At 46.5% G+C, this 13,408-nt stretch overlaps 1 protein-coding gene and 1 pseudogene across 1 annotated transcript in view; both read left to right on the top strand.

Moving 5' to 3' along the window:
- Positions 1–245: 245 nt before the first annotated feature.
- LOC115522691 lies at positions 246–415 on the top strand (annotated as a pseudogene).
- Positions 416–4,512: 4,097 nt separating this feature from the next.
- PLPP3 (phospholipid phosphatase 3) overlaps positions 4,513–13,408 on the top strand; it is an 86,312-nt gene continuing 77,416 nt past the window's right edge. Inside the window, 1 exon segment of the mRNA XM_030325012.1 lies at positions 4,513–4,694. Coding sequence (XP_030180872.1) covers positions 4,556–4,694 — 139 coding nt within the window. The 5' untranslated portion in view covers positions 4,513–4,555.

Here is a 13,408-nt window from a genome sequence, read left to right as displayed (position 1 = left end):
CTCATCTATAAAATGGGCTGATGAAAGCAACCCCACCTACTTCAGTGACTTGTAAGGATAAAATGAGGTAATAGATGTGAAAGTGCATTTACAGTGCGAGTACTCTCACTTGTACAAGATTGTTAGTTTAAGCAAATGGCTTTTCTTGAGTTTCACAAGGAATCCTGAAGAAAACAACATGTAACTAAATAGGCTTTTAAAAATAAGCATGTTTGATTTACTTCAGAAATCTCAGGAAATTGTGCATCACTTCTCGGCCTTTGAGCTAAGATCAAGTGTAGTATCTGTTCTTATCAGGTTAATATCTGATATGTCCTTTATCTGAAGACAATCTAGTAAATGGATTTTTGGAGCTTGCTCAGTCTACTCCACACGGACCTGGGAATGCAGTACCTCTAGGAACTGCGCACCCCCTCAGGGCGGGGAGGAGGAGAAATCTCAGGAGATCGCACATTTAGAAAAAAAAGACAGGAATAGAGAAGCCTAAGGTATCATTGCATTTAGGGAAGGATAAACTCAAACTAAATGGTATATATTCAGAGTTAGTAGTTGATAAACACTTTTTGAATATGTGTGTTTAAATTAGGTGTATTGTAGAAATAAAGTGTTCGCTTAAAATACTAACATTCAACTAAACATTTATCAACTGCCTATTTTGTATTGAGTATTCTCAAAATGTGTTCTTTCATTTTTAATGTTTTAGTCCTCAAAACCAGGGAAAAATTGAAATTAAATTGAGATTGAAATGAAAAGTTGAGAAAACTGAGATTCAGAGAAGTTGCTCAGTTTGCCTCAGGTCAAACAGCAGATCCAAGATGTTCAGACCTCAAATCCCCTGTTCCTTCCTGCCTTTTCTTTTTAAGTTTATTTCCTTATTTTGAGAAGCAGAGAGAGAGAAAATAGGGGAGGGGCAGAGAGAGAGAAGAGTGAGAATCCCAAGCAGGCTCCACTGTCAGCACAGAGCCCATGCGGGGCTTGATCCCACATACCAGGGAGGTCATGACCCGAGTCCAAAGTCAAGAGTTGGCCCTTTAACTGCCTGAGCCACCTAGGCACCTCCTTCCTGTCTTTTCCTAGGCCCATTACTGTGGCGGCCTCTACTCACTCCTGTAGCAACACTCATGATTCCAAATCCAGCACTTACAAAAAAGCAATCTAGCAATTTTTGTATAGTATAATCCAGAGGTGGAATGTACCAGTTTTAAAGAAACTGGATAAATGGGGTACTTCATAACCAAAACTTATCTGTCTCCTTAAGTGAATTTCAATGGCTTGCTTTGACCTTTGGACTACACACTCTCATGTAAAGGCACTCAGTTAGCTTTCCTCTAAATATTTCCAGAACCAGTTCATGCCTTTTCAAAAAACAAAACAAAACAAAACAAAAAAGATTAATTATTAAATGTTAGGGGTTAAAGAGAAAGAGAAATAAAATAATGAGGTAACAGGAGATCTTAGAAATGAAAGCCATTTAAATCTCTTGGGAGGTATCAGTTATTTAAGAATATGATGTGCTATGGTTGTCACACATAATAAATTAATCTTAAAAAAGGCATTTATCCCTGCTGATGCTATACTTCTTATACAGACTAGTTTAGTGAAGTGGATGCCATTTTCAGGAGTGAGTTTTGGTAAGCTATGTTTACCAGGAATTTTAATGACTTAATTACTTTGAAATGACACCATTCTAAACTATGAAGTCTGTTCCACTGCATTTAACTTGCTAGTTAGATTGCTCAATTTTGGAGTTTAAAGCAAAGATGCCTTCACGTTCACGTATCTGGTTAGGTGGTTTGATTTCCTATTATGTAAAGAATGATATTGACACTGTACTTGTGATTTGTTCAAGTCAATTTTAATGAGTATCTCTACCATTCTGTTCCCTGGAAGAGTAATTCAAATACAATACTTGTTTGCATACAACTACAGGCTTCAATCAGCGCTATGATCTTTTTGTTATGAACAAAAGATAACCTGCAGAGCCCTGTGAATGGAAATATAAAACTTACTTCAACATCCATTCATTTTCCCTCTTATCTGCTCTTGGAACAACAGATTTTTTTGCCTTCTTAGCAAGCAGCTGAATTCAACCTGGAGAACTTGAATGTTAGGTTCTTAGTATTCAGTCTAGTGCCAGCTAAAGTTAACAATCTCACCCAATTACTTTAGGAACCGACAAGATTGAAGAGTTGTAATACCATTTAGCTACAGTAAAAGGCTGGCTTTTACAATGTTTATTCTTAAATATGTTTATTCTTAATAAAAGTCATTTCGCAGATAAGGAAAAGCATACAGGAAATGGAAAATGAGGTAACTCTAAAATTCTAATGATAGAACAGAGTAGAATACAAGGAGCCATCTGAGTGGCACAGGTGCCCAAGGAGGGGGGAAGATAGGAGGGGTCCAAGGTTTCAACAAGACTTGGACTTACTTGCAGATCGAAATTCCAAAGACAGGGGTTGGTGACTTAGAACTTCAAGGGTGATTATCATTACAAAGAGGGTTGAGTGGGCAAGGGAAAGACTCCAGAATCCCCGAATTCCTTTCAGAACGTCAATAATCACATTGTATTGTTTCTGCCATTTTAACATTTCAAGAGGTGGGTGTCACTGAAAAGCTACGGAAGGAATCTGTTCTCTTAGCTATCCTGGCTTTTACTTGTTGCTGTTTGAATTGAGAGTGCTCCAAAGCTGTCTTGGAGATTCCAGAAGACATAGATTTTACCTTTCTTTGCCAGCCCGACTTGTCTTCCAGGCTGGACTTCACCTTAATTCAGCAGATACCAAACCCTGTGCTGGGGACGGTACAGATGCTGTGCAACTGATTTTTCCTAACTACAAGGCCAAACCAGACGGTGATGAGTGCCACGACAGTGTTCTAAACAAAGGTTGAAAGTGAAGTCAATTCTGCCCAAGGGTCAAGAAAGGGCTCAGAGAGGTGACATTTCAGAGGACTCTAGAGCAACAGAAGCCTTTTGCTAGCTAGAGAAAGGATAGATGTGTGTCATAAGCAGAGGGAGTAGGAGGGCAAGAGAATGGTGTCAAAGGACTGTTCTGGAAAGGACAAGTGGTTGACGATGGCTGGATACAGGTGTCACTGAACCCCACAACAAGTCAGTGTAAATGTATCAGCAAGCTACAACTCTTTCTTGATGCACAAAAAAGACAGCTGGAAAAAGTGTCCATTTATCGTCCACCGTGTGCCCAGTTCTCTGCCAAGCGCTATAGAAGATATAGGGGAAGGCTCTTGCCCCGTAAATGTTGATATAGTATTCTACCTGGAAGAAGGATGAACTCATATAAAATAATGTAAAATAATATTACAGATATTGCAGAGTGGCTTGATGGCTTGGGACGCCTTCATCCCCAGAAACTGGAATAAAGGTCATGGCTAACTCTTACGTAGCATTTCTTTGTACCGGACACCGTTCTAGATGCTTACATGGATTAACTAATTCAATCTTTACAGTTACTGTATTTGGGAGAAACAGTTAACACATGCATTTACATATGGGGAAACTGAGGCACAGAGCCACAGCCGCGATTCAAATCTACAGGCTCTGGCTCCAAAGTCGTGTCTCAAGTTCCTATCTTCAGAATCTAGCTCAGAATCCAGTGCCGGGCGTTTTTCCCTGAGCATTTTCACGATTAATACGATTCAAACCGAAATAAATCCTTGAAAGCCCCGAATCTGTAAGGGAGGAGAAACGAATGCATACAGCCTCAACTTTTGGCCGACCCAAGGGCCAGCAAGACAATGTTTTTTTATTTATATCGTTTTCCTTTTGTGACAACTTGGTGTTTCTGAACGCTAGGGGCTCCCGGATTCTCTGGTTTGAGAGTTAACTTTTCCTTTTAGGATTTTTTTTTTTTTTTTTGAAGGGGGTGGGGGAAAATGTGGCCTTAATTATCCTACGTCTTAGGCAGTTTAAGGAAGGGGCTGTGCTTTCGGGATCTCTTCGGAGCCAAGTAAGGACCCCCCCCCCCCCCCGCCTTCTCTTTTTAAAAGGACCTCGTGCAATAAAGTGCAGAAACAAACACAGGCGACCACAACAGCAGCCGCTACGGCAGCAGGAGGAGGCGGAGGAAGAGGAGGGAGGAGAAGTTGGGAGTCGGGGCAGGCGCTCCGGCCGGGCTCGGAGCAGCTCCCATTCATTAAGGAAGCAGCAGCCGAGGAAGGTGGCCGAGCGCCCGCGCTGCCCACTCGCCCGCTCGCGCAGCCGGACACGCGCCAGCCCCGCGCGCCCCGGGCAGCACAGCTCTCTGCAGAAGTTTCTGCTCGGCATCTGGCTCTCGTCCCCCCGGACTCTCGCACCGCTGGGGGCTGAGAGAGGAGCGCGGAGGAGCAGCGGGGAGCCGAACACAGCCCGGGCTGCAGCGGGAAGCGCGCGGCGGGCTGCACCGTCGCCGCCGCGCCGCCAGCGGGGGCCGACCCTCCGCGTCCCCGAGCAGCCGCGGCCGGGAGGCGGGCCGGGCGCGCGGGTGTGTGGCCGCCGCCGCCGCCGCCGCCGCCGGGCGTCTTCGCGGGGCCGGAGGCTCGCGCCGCAGCCAGCGCCATGCAAAACTACAAGTACGACAAGGCGATCGCCCCGGAGAGCAAGAACGGCGGCAGCCCGGCGCTCAACAACAACCCGAGGAAGGGCGGCAGCAAGCGGGCGCTGCTCATCTGCCTCGACCTCTTCTGCCTCTTCATGGGTGAGCTCGGCCCCGCGCCGTCAGCCCCGGCCCCCCACCCCCACCCCACCCCAGCCCTGTCCCGGAGCCCTCGCGCCGCCCGAGCCCCGGCGCCCGCCCTTCCCCGGGCCGCCGGCTTCCCGGCCTGGAAGCAGGCGTGGGGGCGCGCTCAGGCTCCCCGTGCCACCGGAGCCCGCGGCCCCTTACAAGCCGCCTCCGGCTGGGGGCGCAGGCAGGGTCCCGCGGAAGGTGCGGGGTCGGCCTCCTTACGCAGGGCCGTGGGCGGAACCGTGACCCGGAGCCCGCGCCGAGCCCGTGGCCCCGCGTCCGAGTAAAATGGATCTCCGGGGGCGCCGGGCCCCTGCCTGCAGCCGCGCTGCCTCCTCGCTGAATGTGTGTAAACACCCAACCCTTCCGCTCGCGCCGCCGCGGCCCGGCGGCTCTCGGGCTGGCCTTTCCCCGCGCGCCCCCCGGGGGGGCAGGAAGGTGCGCCCCGGGGCCTTGATGCGGGCGCCCGTTCCGCTGCAACTTGTTGGGCGCCTACTGTGTGCCAGGGGTGGGCGGTGTCGCGGCCCTGGCTTCAACCAGCCCTCGCCCTGACTCGGTGCGGGATGGGTAAGGAACCCCGTTTCACCGATTAGGAAGACCGAGGCACAGGGCAGGCAAGCCAGGATCGAGTTCATGTTGTGGCACCACGGTTAACGGCAGTCCCAGAAAGTTGAGGCGGTGGTCCTTTGCTGTTTTCCCCGCTAGTTGGATGCCCCCGCCGGAAGAGCGGTGGGCGTTAAAGAATGGAGCGGGGAGCGAGGAGGATTTATGAACTTGGTAGGAGGCAGGAGAAAGCTATTGACATGAATCTACAGGAGTTCCAAGGTTGAAGTCAGAGTAGAATTTTTTTTTTTTTTTTAAAGCGCTTCATGGCGTAATGGAAAGCGCGCAGGACTTGTCATCAGAACACTGCCACTTGCTGGGTGTGCCACCCCACTGCCTCATTGGCCTCAGTTTCCTCGTCAGTGGAGTGAGTGGGTTGAATTAGATGCTCTCCTAAGGCCCCTTCCTGCATTAAGAACTCGGATTTGGTCCAGGAGCTGTTCTGCCAACTCTGCTAACTGAAGAAACATCTGTGTTCCCAGTTCAGTTCCCTTAAAATAGAACTCCTGCACGGAGACTTAAGTCCCCTTTGAAATGGATTTGTCCGTGCACATTGTGCAAACCAGAGACTTGGTGGGCTGGAGGTACGCTTCTCTTTGTGTTTGCTGACTCTTTCTGCAGCGAGGTCCTTACCGACGTTCGTCTGTCCTTGGCTTGACTGTCCGTAGTAAGTTTGGGAGTCAAAGAAAGATGGGACCCTTAGGGTTATGAAAACATAAGAATGGTCCCCTTTGGGCCCAGAGAGACAGCTGTCCATAAAACTGTGCTCTGTGGATGGGAAGAGAGGCACAAATCCCCTTGGCACCTCTTGCTAGAAATTGAACGTTAAGATGCTATGTAAAGGAATTGTCACTGGGGGGCCTACCTTCCTGAGGGCCGCGGGCTTATTATCCTGCACAGTGGGAAGATTAGTATTTCAAGTCTGCTGCCAAGCTATTGAATTTTTAAAAGGTCCTCCCTGGTCCTGGGGGAGTACAAGGAAAACACTAAACACATTGAAGCTGTTTGCTGTAAACTTGTCTGGGGCTTCCCAGTGTTTACTGGTGCGTGTTGTTGGCGGTAAGGTAAACTCTTCCCAGACGGTCTGTGCCTCGTACCCTCCTGCCTCCCAGTTTGTGATTAGGAAAACAAAGGTAGAACATGCCTGACAGCCTTTGAACAGTTTCATTGTTCTCCTCCCCCCTTCCACTCTGCTGATTTCAGAAGGCCGTCCCCAAGAGACGATGCATTCTCAGTAAAGGGAAAAGAAGTGTGAAGGAATTTGCAAGAAGACCCAACTATCGGCTATGGTTTAGCCAGGGACACTGTTGTGCGTGGAAGGTGCGAGTGATGTGTACGATTGTGCATTTTAGGTCATCTGCCCCAACTCTCCCTGTGTTCCCCCCCCCCCACCCCCCTCCCGCAAGCTAATATTCTCTACTTTGCTATTATGTTGACTCACTGCTGGTCTGGTTGAATAAATGATTTTGTTTACCTCAAAAAGGTGATAGCCGGACCCTGCATTTTATTATGAGGCATGTAGCTGTCTATTTTAAGGGTATATGCCGTGCCATTAAAACCATGTCAACAAAGTCCTTTTCAAAGTGACTTATTATCAGCGTCTCCCCTATGCATAGACCAAAATACATCATCACCAACTTAATGCCTAACACCTTTAATTAATAGGAAAAGCCATAAGGTAAGCACTTGAGAAACCTATGCAGGAGAACTCTTTGACTTCCAAAAGAAAGTTAATAACCAGCATGTGATTTTAATATCCCCTACACAACGGTCCTAAAACATTGTTTCTACTTGGTTCACTTTTTGCCTCAGACTGTCAGTATGATTTAATTTTTATATAGTTTATTGATCATATGGTCTGGATTACAGGGCACTAATATATTAAAAAGAGAAGCATAGTTTTCTGTTTATTCTCTCACAGGAATACATAGCAAGCTTCATCTCCTTGTATCTGGAAAAAATAAAAGCTGATGTGCTACATAAGTGTTATGTGAGTGGAAATATGCTAGTGGTTGAACTCGTTTCTCATACCTTCTTGGAACGCTAAATTCTTAGTGAAAAAAACAAAACAAAACAAAAGTCCACTCTTGGCTTGAAGGCCAGAAGAATCTGGTGTCTGAGGACACCAAAGGGAGTTTACCTCCCATTGAGGAGCTGTCTTTGCCAACTAATTGCTTTTGTAAACACAGTTAAGAATCTTTGTGTGGTAGTCTTTCCGAAATTGGTTTTGTTTTCCTTTCAATTATGTAACATGTACTGCCTCCTGTGTTTTGTGCATGGGTTCTGGTGTAGCAGGGGACATGAGAGTGGCAGAGGACCTTCCCAGGCAAGAAGGAGCATCCACTGTCCTTCTAAGCCCTGTTCACCTCTTCTTAATATAAATGTATCTCCTCTTTGCTGTAACCTTTGTGGAGAGATCACCTCCATTTCCTAGGTGAGAAAACCAGCGTGTCAGAGAAGGGAAGGACTGAGGTTCACACTGAAGTCCATATGGGTTGAGGACTAATTCTCAGTGAGCAGGACTGGAGTCAGTCTCCTTTTCAAGCTCAGGTTTTTATTTTTTTAATTTTTTTTTTAACGTTTATTTTTATTTTTGAGACAGAGAGAGACAGAGCATGAACGGGGGAGGGGCAGAGAGAGAGGGAGACACAGAATCTGAAGCAGGCTTCAGGCTCTGAGCTGTCAGCACAGAGGCCGATGTGGGGCTCAAACTCATGAACCACGAGATCATGACCTGAGCCGAAGTTGGACGCTTCACCGACTGAGCCACCCAGGCGCCCCTCAAGCTCAGGTTTTTAAAAAAAATGTTTATTTATTTACTTTGAGAGAGAGTGTGTGTGAGCGAGGGAGAGACAGAGAGGAGAGAGAGAGAGAGAGAGAGAGAGAGAGAGAGAGAGAGAATCCCAAGGAGACTCCACACTTAGTGCAGAGCGCTGCGTGGGGCTCGATCTCAGTGGACTTTGAGATCCATCATGACCTGAGCTGAAATGAAGAGTCAGATGCTTAACTGACTGAGCCATCCAGGCGCCCCTCAAACTCAGATTCTTACCAGAAAATTCCGAAACCGTTCGCACAAAGTCCTCCCTCTGTACATTTCCCAGTTACCCATTTGCACCAAAGCAAATGGATAAACATGATTGAACTCTTCTAATTAGTGATACGGTTTTGTGGCCCCATAGCATTGTTTTGATTTGGGGCTGGTTGTGAGTCTAAGTAGTTCACAGATTTTTGAGGGCACCTTTTTACTCTGTGCAACTGCAGTTCCAAAGAAGGAACACCAGCAGTCCGTGGCTGTAGCAAAAGGCAGAGATTTGGTAAATCCATGCGGAGCTTCTATGCCCCTGCTTTCCCTCTTTCCTGTCCCTCATCCCAGGTATTTACTGAGTGCCTCCTTCCAACACATGCACTTTGAGGTCTAGGCAGTTTGAGACAGGTCCAGCTTTTTTTTAAAAATTTTTTTTTTTTCAACGTTTATTTATTTTTGGGACAGAGAGAGACAGAGCATGAACGGGGGAGGGGCAGAGAGAGAGGGAGACACAGAATCGGAAACAGGCTCCAGGCTCTGAGCCATCAGCCCAGAGCCTGACGCGGGGGCTCGAACTCACGGGCTGCGAGATCGTGACCTGGCTGAAGTCGGACGTTTAACCGACTGCGCCACCCAGGCGCCCCAAGACAGGTCCAGCTTTTTATGCGTGGGCTTTGTTCAAGGCCCTTCATCCTTCGAGCGCAGTTAGCTAATCTGCAAAACAGTGGTCAGCCTGGCCACTTCGTTACGTTGCTGCAAGGATCAGAAGAAATACTGGATGTGAAAGTTTTTTGTCCTCTCTTAAGACTTGGGCAAATGCAAGGGATTTATACCTAAGCCCTGGATGAAGGTTTTGTGGTTGTCTTTATACATTGTGTCTCAGAATAATAAGTAGATGAGACCATGAAATACTCAGTAAGAATAGTATGGTGAAGACCAGAAAGCTTCACTTCAAATAAGAGAATGTCACGTTTGCCCAGTAAGTTGAAGACGGATGATTCCCATTCATCGGGACGCTAAACTGTAGCTGAGAAAGTGGACCCTAAAACTGAGCAGAATTCTTGAGCCAACTGCTCAACAACAGTGTACCCTGAGCTCTCTTTAGAGAAAGTTGTTTGTTCAAAAAAAAAAAAAACAAAAAAACAACCAAACAAAAAACCCAACTGTCCTCATTTGGCTTTTGATACCCGAAGGTAGGTAAGTTGAACTTAGGGTAGGGGGTGGGAGGTGTTTGAAGAAGCAGGTGCTTGGTCAGATTTAGCCTGGAAGGCTGGACTCCTGTGCCCTTCCCCGCCAGGAAATGCAGTCGATGGGTGTAGTATCACGAAGCAAAGAGAAAGAAGCTCAAACGGGTAAAAATATGGAATCTGGACACTCAGCAACTATGCTGGGTAATTTAGTGATTCCAGAATGTTCTTGGATGTTTCTTGATTTTCACTTAAACAGTGGAGGTAAAATCCTAGAACTGGTTCCATATATGGGCTACATAACACCCTCTTGTGTTATTATTAAGCTACCCACTTTTAACTGTGGAAGAGAGGCAGTGTGGTGTAGTGAAGAGAGCAGGAGACTTGGAGCCAGAAAGCTTCCAGTTCCAGGGTGCCCAAGCTACCATCCAGTTGTGTGGTTGTGGACAAGTTGGTTTTCTGTGGATCTCAGGGTTTCCCCCCTCCCCCCCCAGTAGTAAAATGACTTGTTGGGCGGGATTATCTCTAATGTGTAAAGCTGCCTTGCAACATTCTGTGACGGATTTCTAGTAGAGAGGAGTGACACATTTGTGGAATATCTACCCTCATGGGTGCACTCTGCTTAACTCTTCATTGTCCATTATCTCAGTGAGTCACAACAGTGATGAGCCTAGAAATAGGGGTTCTGGCCTCACACTGCCACTAGGTCACTATGTAACTGTGGAGAAAGTCACTTGACTTCCCTGGGCCTGGGTTTTGTCATTATCACAACAAAAGGAAGGGACTAGATCATCTTCTCAGATCTCTTGCAGCACTAACAGTTTTATGATTCTGTGCTGGTAGATACTGCGATGTAGAAACCCAGTTGTTCCTTCTGTTGGACCATTTACCATCAACTGAAGTGTCATCTTTTTTTACCAAAGAATGAATGCTGACCATAAGGTAATATTGGTATTCTTTCTGGAAGGAAAAGTAAGCACCATTACTAAAGTTAACCCAATATGCTGAGAAACTAGCTAGATTTTTCCTTGGCCAGATGTGTCCCTTAACCTGCCTCCTGAAATGTATAGTACAGCTGACCCTTGAGCAATGCGTATGACTTTTGACTTCCCCAAAACTTTAAGGGCCTTCTGTTGACCGGAAGCCTTACTGGTAAACATGAACATCAATTACCACGTATTTTGTACGTTATAGGTATTATATACTGGGTTCTTACGATAAAGTGAGCTAGAGAAAAGGAAATGTTATTAGGAAAATCTTAAGAAAGAAAAGATACATTTGTAGTACTGTACTGTATTAAAAAAAGTCTCTGGGGGCGCCTGGGTGGCTCAGTCGGTTGAGCGTCCGACTTCGGCTCAGGTCACGATCTCACTGTTTGTGAGTTCGAGCCCCGCGTCGGGCTCTGTGCTGACTGCTCAGAGCCTGGAGCCTGTTTCGGATTCTGTGTCTTCCTCTCTCTTTCACCCTCCCCCGTTCATGCTCTGTCTCTCTCTGTCTCAAAAATAAAATAAAACGTTAAAAAAATTAAAAAAAAAAATCTCTGTAAGTGGACCCATGCAGTTCAAATCTGTGTTGTTCAAGAGTCGGCTGTAGTCACAAGCATACCATCACAACAGGTGACTTTTCCCTTTTTTTATTGCTCTTTTATTGTAGTCACTATGTGTTTTTAATAACTCAATACGTTTTGATAGCTTAATCTACCATGTGAACCACAGAATGTAGAGACAGGTTTTCATTAATCCACTGGTGAACTGTCCAGCCAGGCATCCTGCGTGGGTTGAAATAAAGAAGGGAACCTCCAGGGGCGCCTGGGTGGCTCAGTTGGTGAAGCGTCCGGCTTCGGCTCAGGTCACGATCTCGGCGTCCGTGAGTTCGAGCCCCGCGTTGGGGCTCTGGGCTGATGGCTCAGAGCCTGGAGCCTGCTTCCGATTCTGTGTCTCCATCTCTCTCTGCCCCTCCCCCATTCACGCTCTGTCTCTCTCTGTCTCAAAAATAAATAAACGTTAAAAAAAAAATAAAAAAAAAAAAAGAAGGGAACCTCCATTTCATAGGTAAGCCATGATGACTTTTCCAGAATGGTTGAAAACCTCGGTTTCCCTAATTGTCCGAACGGCCAAGGTCTTTTTGTGCTGTTTTTGTTTTCCCTTAGCTCTTTCTTCCCAAGACACCAGGGGGGTTTAGCTGTCTTTGTGGGAGGCTGTTAAAGCCAGAGTTGGTGGCCTTTTCCACTTTTAGCCCCTTTGATTTCCTGTCAATTTTGGATTTTTTCTTTCCCCTTCCTGTGCAGTTGTTTGGGCTGGCAAGCCCAGTTGGTCACAGCATGATGCTAATGAGATTGTAGTCGAGGACCTCTTCCCTGTGTGGGCAGTTATATTTATGCAGACACCCTACCCAGTGTGTCAGTTCAACCAGCGCACATTATATGAGGGGTAATGACTTATTTGGGGGATGCCTACTGTATCAGTATGTCACAAACTCACCTAGTAAGGAAACCCATCTGATGTGAAATGGAGATTCTCAGGCTCCTTCTCAGGAGATTCAGATTCGGCAGGCTTTGGGCCAGGACCTGGGGTCCTGTTTTTTATAAAAGCTTCTGGTGATTCTCATCAAGCCAGTCGGATATTAACTATGTTGTTCAACAGCTGTGTCTTCAGGGCAATTGGTTATGTGCTGGGCCTTTTGTCCCCGGACCGATTGTTCTGCCAGTTTTCACGTTGTTAGGTCGTCTGTAGTTTTTTCGTTGGTGGCCAGCACACCTGTCTTTCAGCAAAGATCATGAAGCTTGTTAGAATTCTTTCAAAAGGAGGGGCGCCTGGGTGGCTTGGTCGGTTGAGTGTCGGACTTCAGCTCAGGTCATGATCTCACAGTCCGTGAGTTCGAGCCCCACGTCAGGCTCTGTGCTGACAGCTCAGAGCCTGGAGCCTGTTTCAGATTCTGTGTCTCCCTCTCTCTGTGACCCTCCCCCGTTCATGCTCTGTCTCTCTCTGTCTCAAAAATAAATAAAAACGTTTAAAAAAAAAAAGCTTTCAAAAGGAAAAACTACCTCTGCGTGCGGGCCTGAAGGTCTGTGATTTTTAGTGCAGGGACTAGGCGTGATGTCTTCTGATTGCCGAGAGGCCGGGATTTTTTCTTTATTTCCGGGTTGTAAACTGAGTTCTGCTCAGTGGAAGTTGCCAGCCCAGTGACCACTTTGGAAACATGAGGTGTTAACTTTGTAAATATTTTCTTTTGAGATCTTGAAGTTTGTGTATGAGTGACAAGCGAAATGAATAAATGAGGTTCTTGAATAGAGCCTTCGTTGGATCAAAGTTAGCCTGGCAAAGTATTGTAGAAACAATACCAGCTTTGGATTCACTCAGATCTGCGTGTGACTTGGGCAAAAATTGTTTAACCTTTCCAGGCTTCACTTTCCTCATCTGGAAAATAAGCAAGAAACCTAGTGACCCCCTTGTCCGGTGAAACTCGGATGAGGTCATGAATCTGAAAGCACTTTGGGAAGTTAAAAAGCACTCTATCACTACCAGGTATTGTGTTGCTATTATTACTCCTGGTAATAGTAGTGTTTCCCTTTCTTTCCTAGTGTTCTTACTCCCCAGTGGTGCTATGAAATCCTTGCATTTTTTGGCAGCAGAATTGCCTGAAAAATATGCTAGGGGGAAAAAGTGGGAAGAGAATCCTAAGAAAAAGCCAGGCAGAGGGAACACAAATGTTTTCCATTAGCGGAAGAAAAGCAGGGGCAGGTTTTCTGATCCCCTGTGGGAAAGTCACAATACAGGAACCTCAGTAATGTCTGATGGCTGCTTTCTTCCCCTTGGCAAGGGACACGGCCGCATCATCTGGAGAGAAAGACAAACACACCTTAGGAAAGGTGG

The sequence above is a fragment of the Lynx canadensis genome, chromosome C1 (assembly GCF_007474595.2).
Source record: "Lynx canadensis isolate LIC74 chromosome C1, mLynCan4.pri.v2, whole genome shotgun sequence".
Classification (NCBI taxonomy): domain Eukaryota; kingdom Metazoa; phylum Chordata; class Mammalia; order Carnivora; family Felidae; genus Lynx; species Lynx canadensis.
Note: the sequence above shows the minus strand (reverse complement) of the source record. Positions and strands in the feature narration are given on the sequence as shown.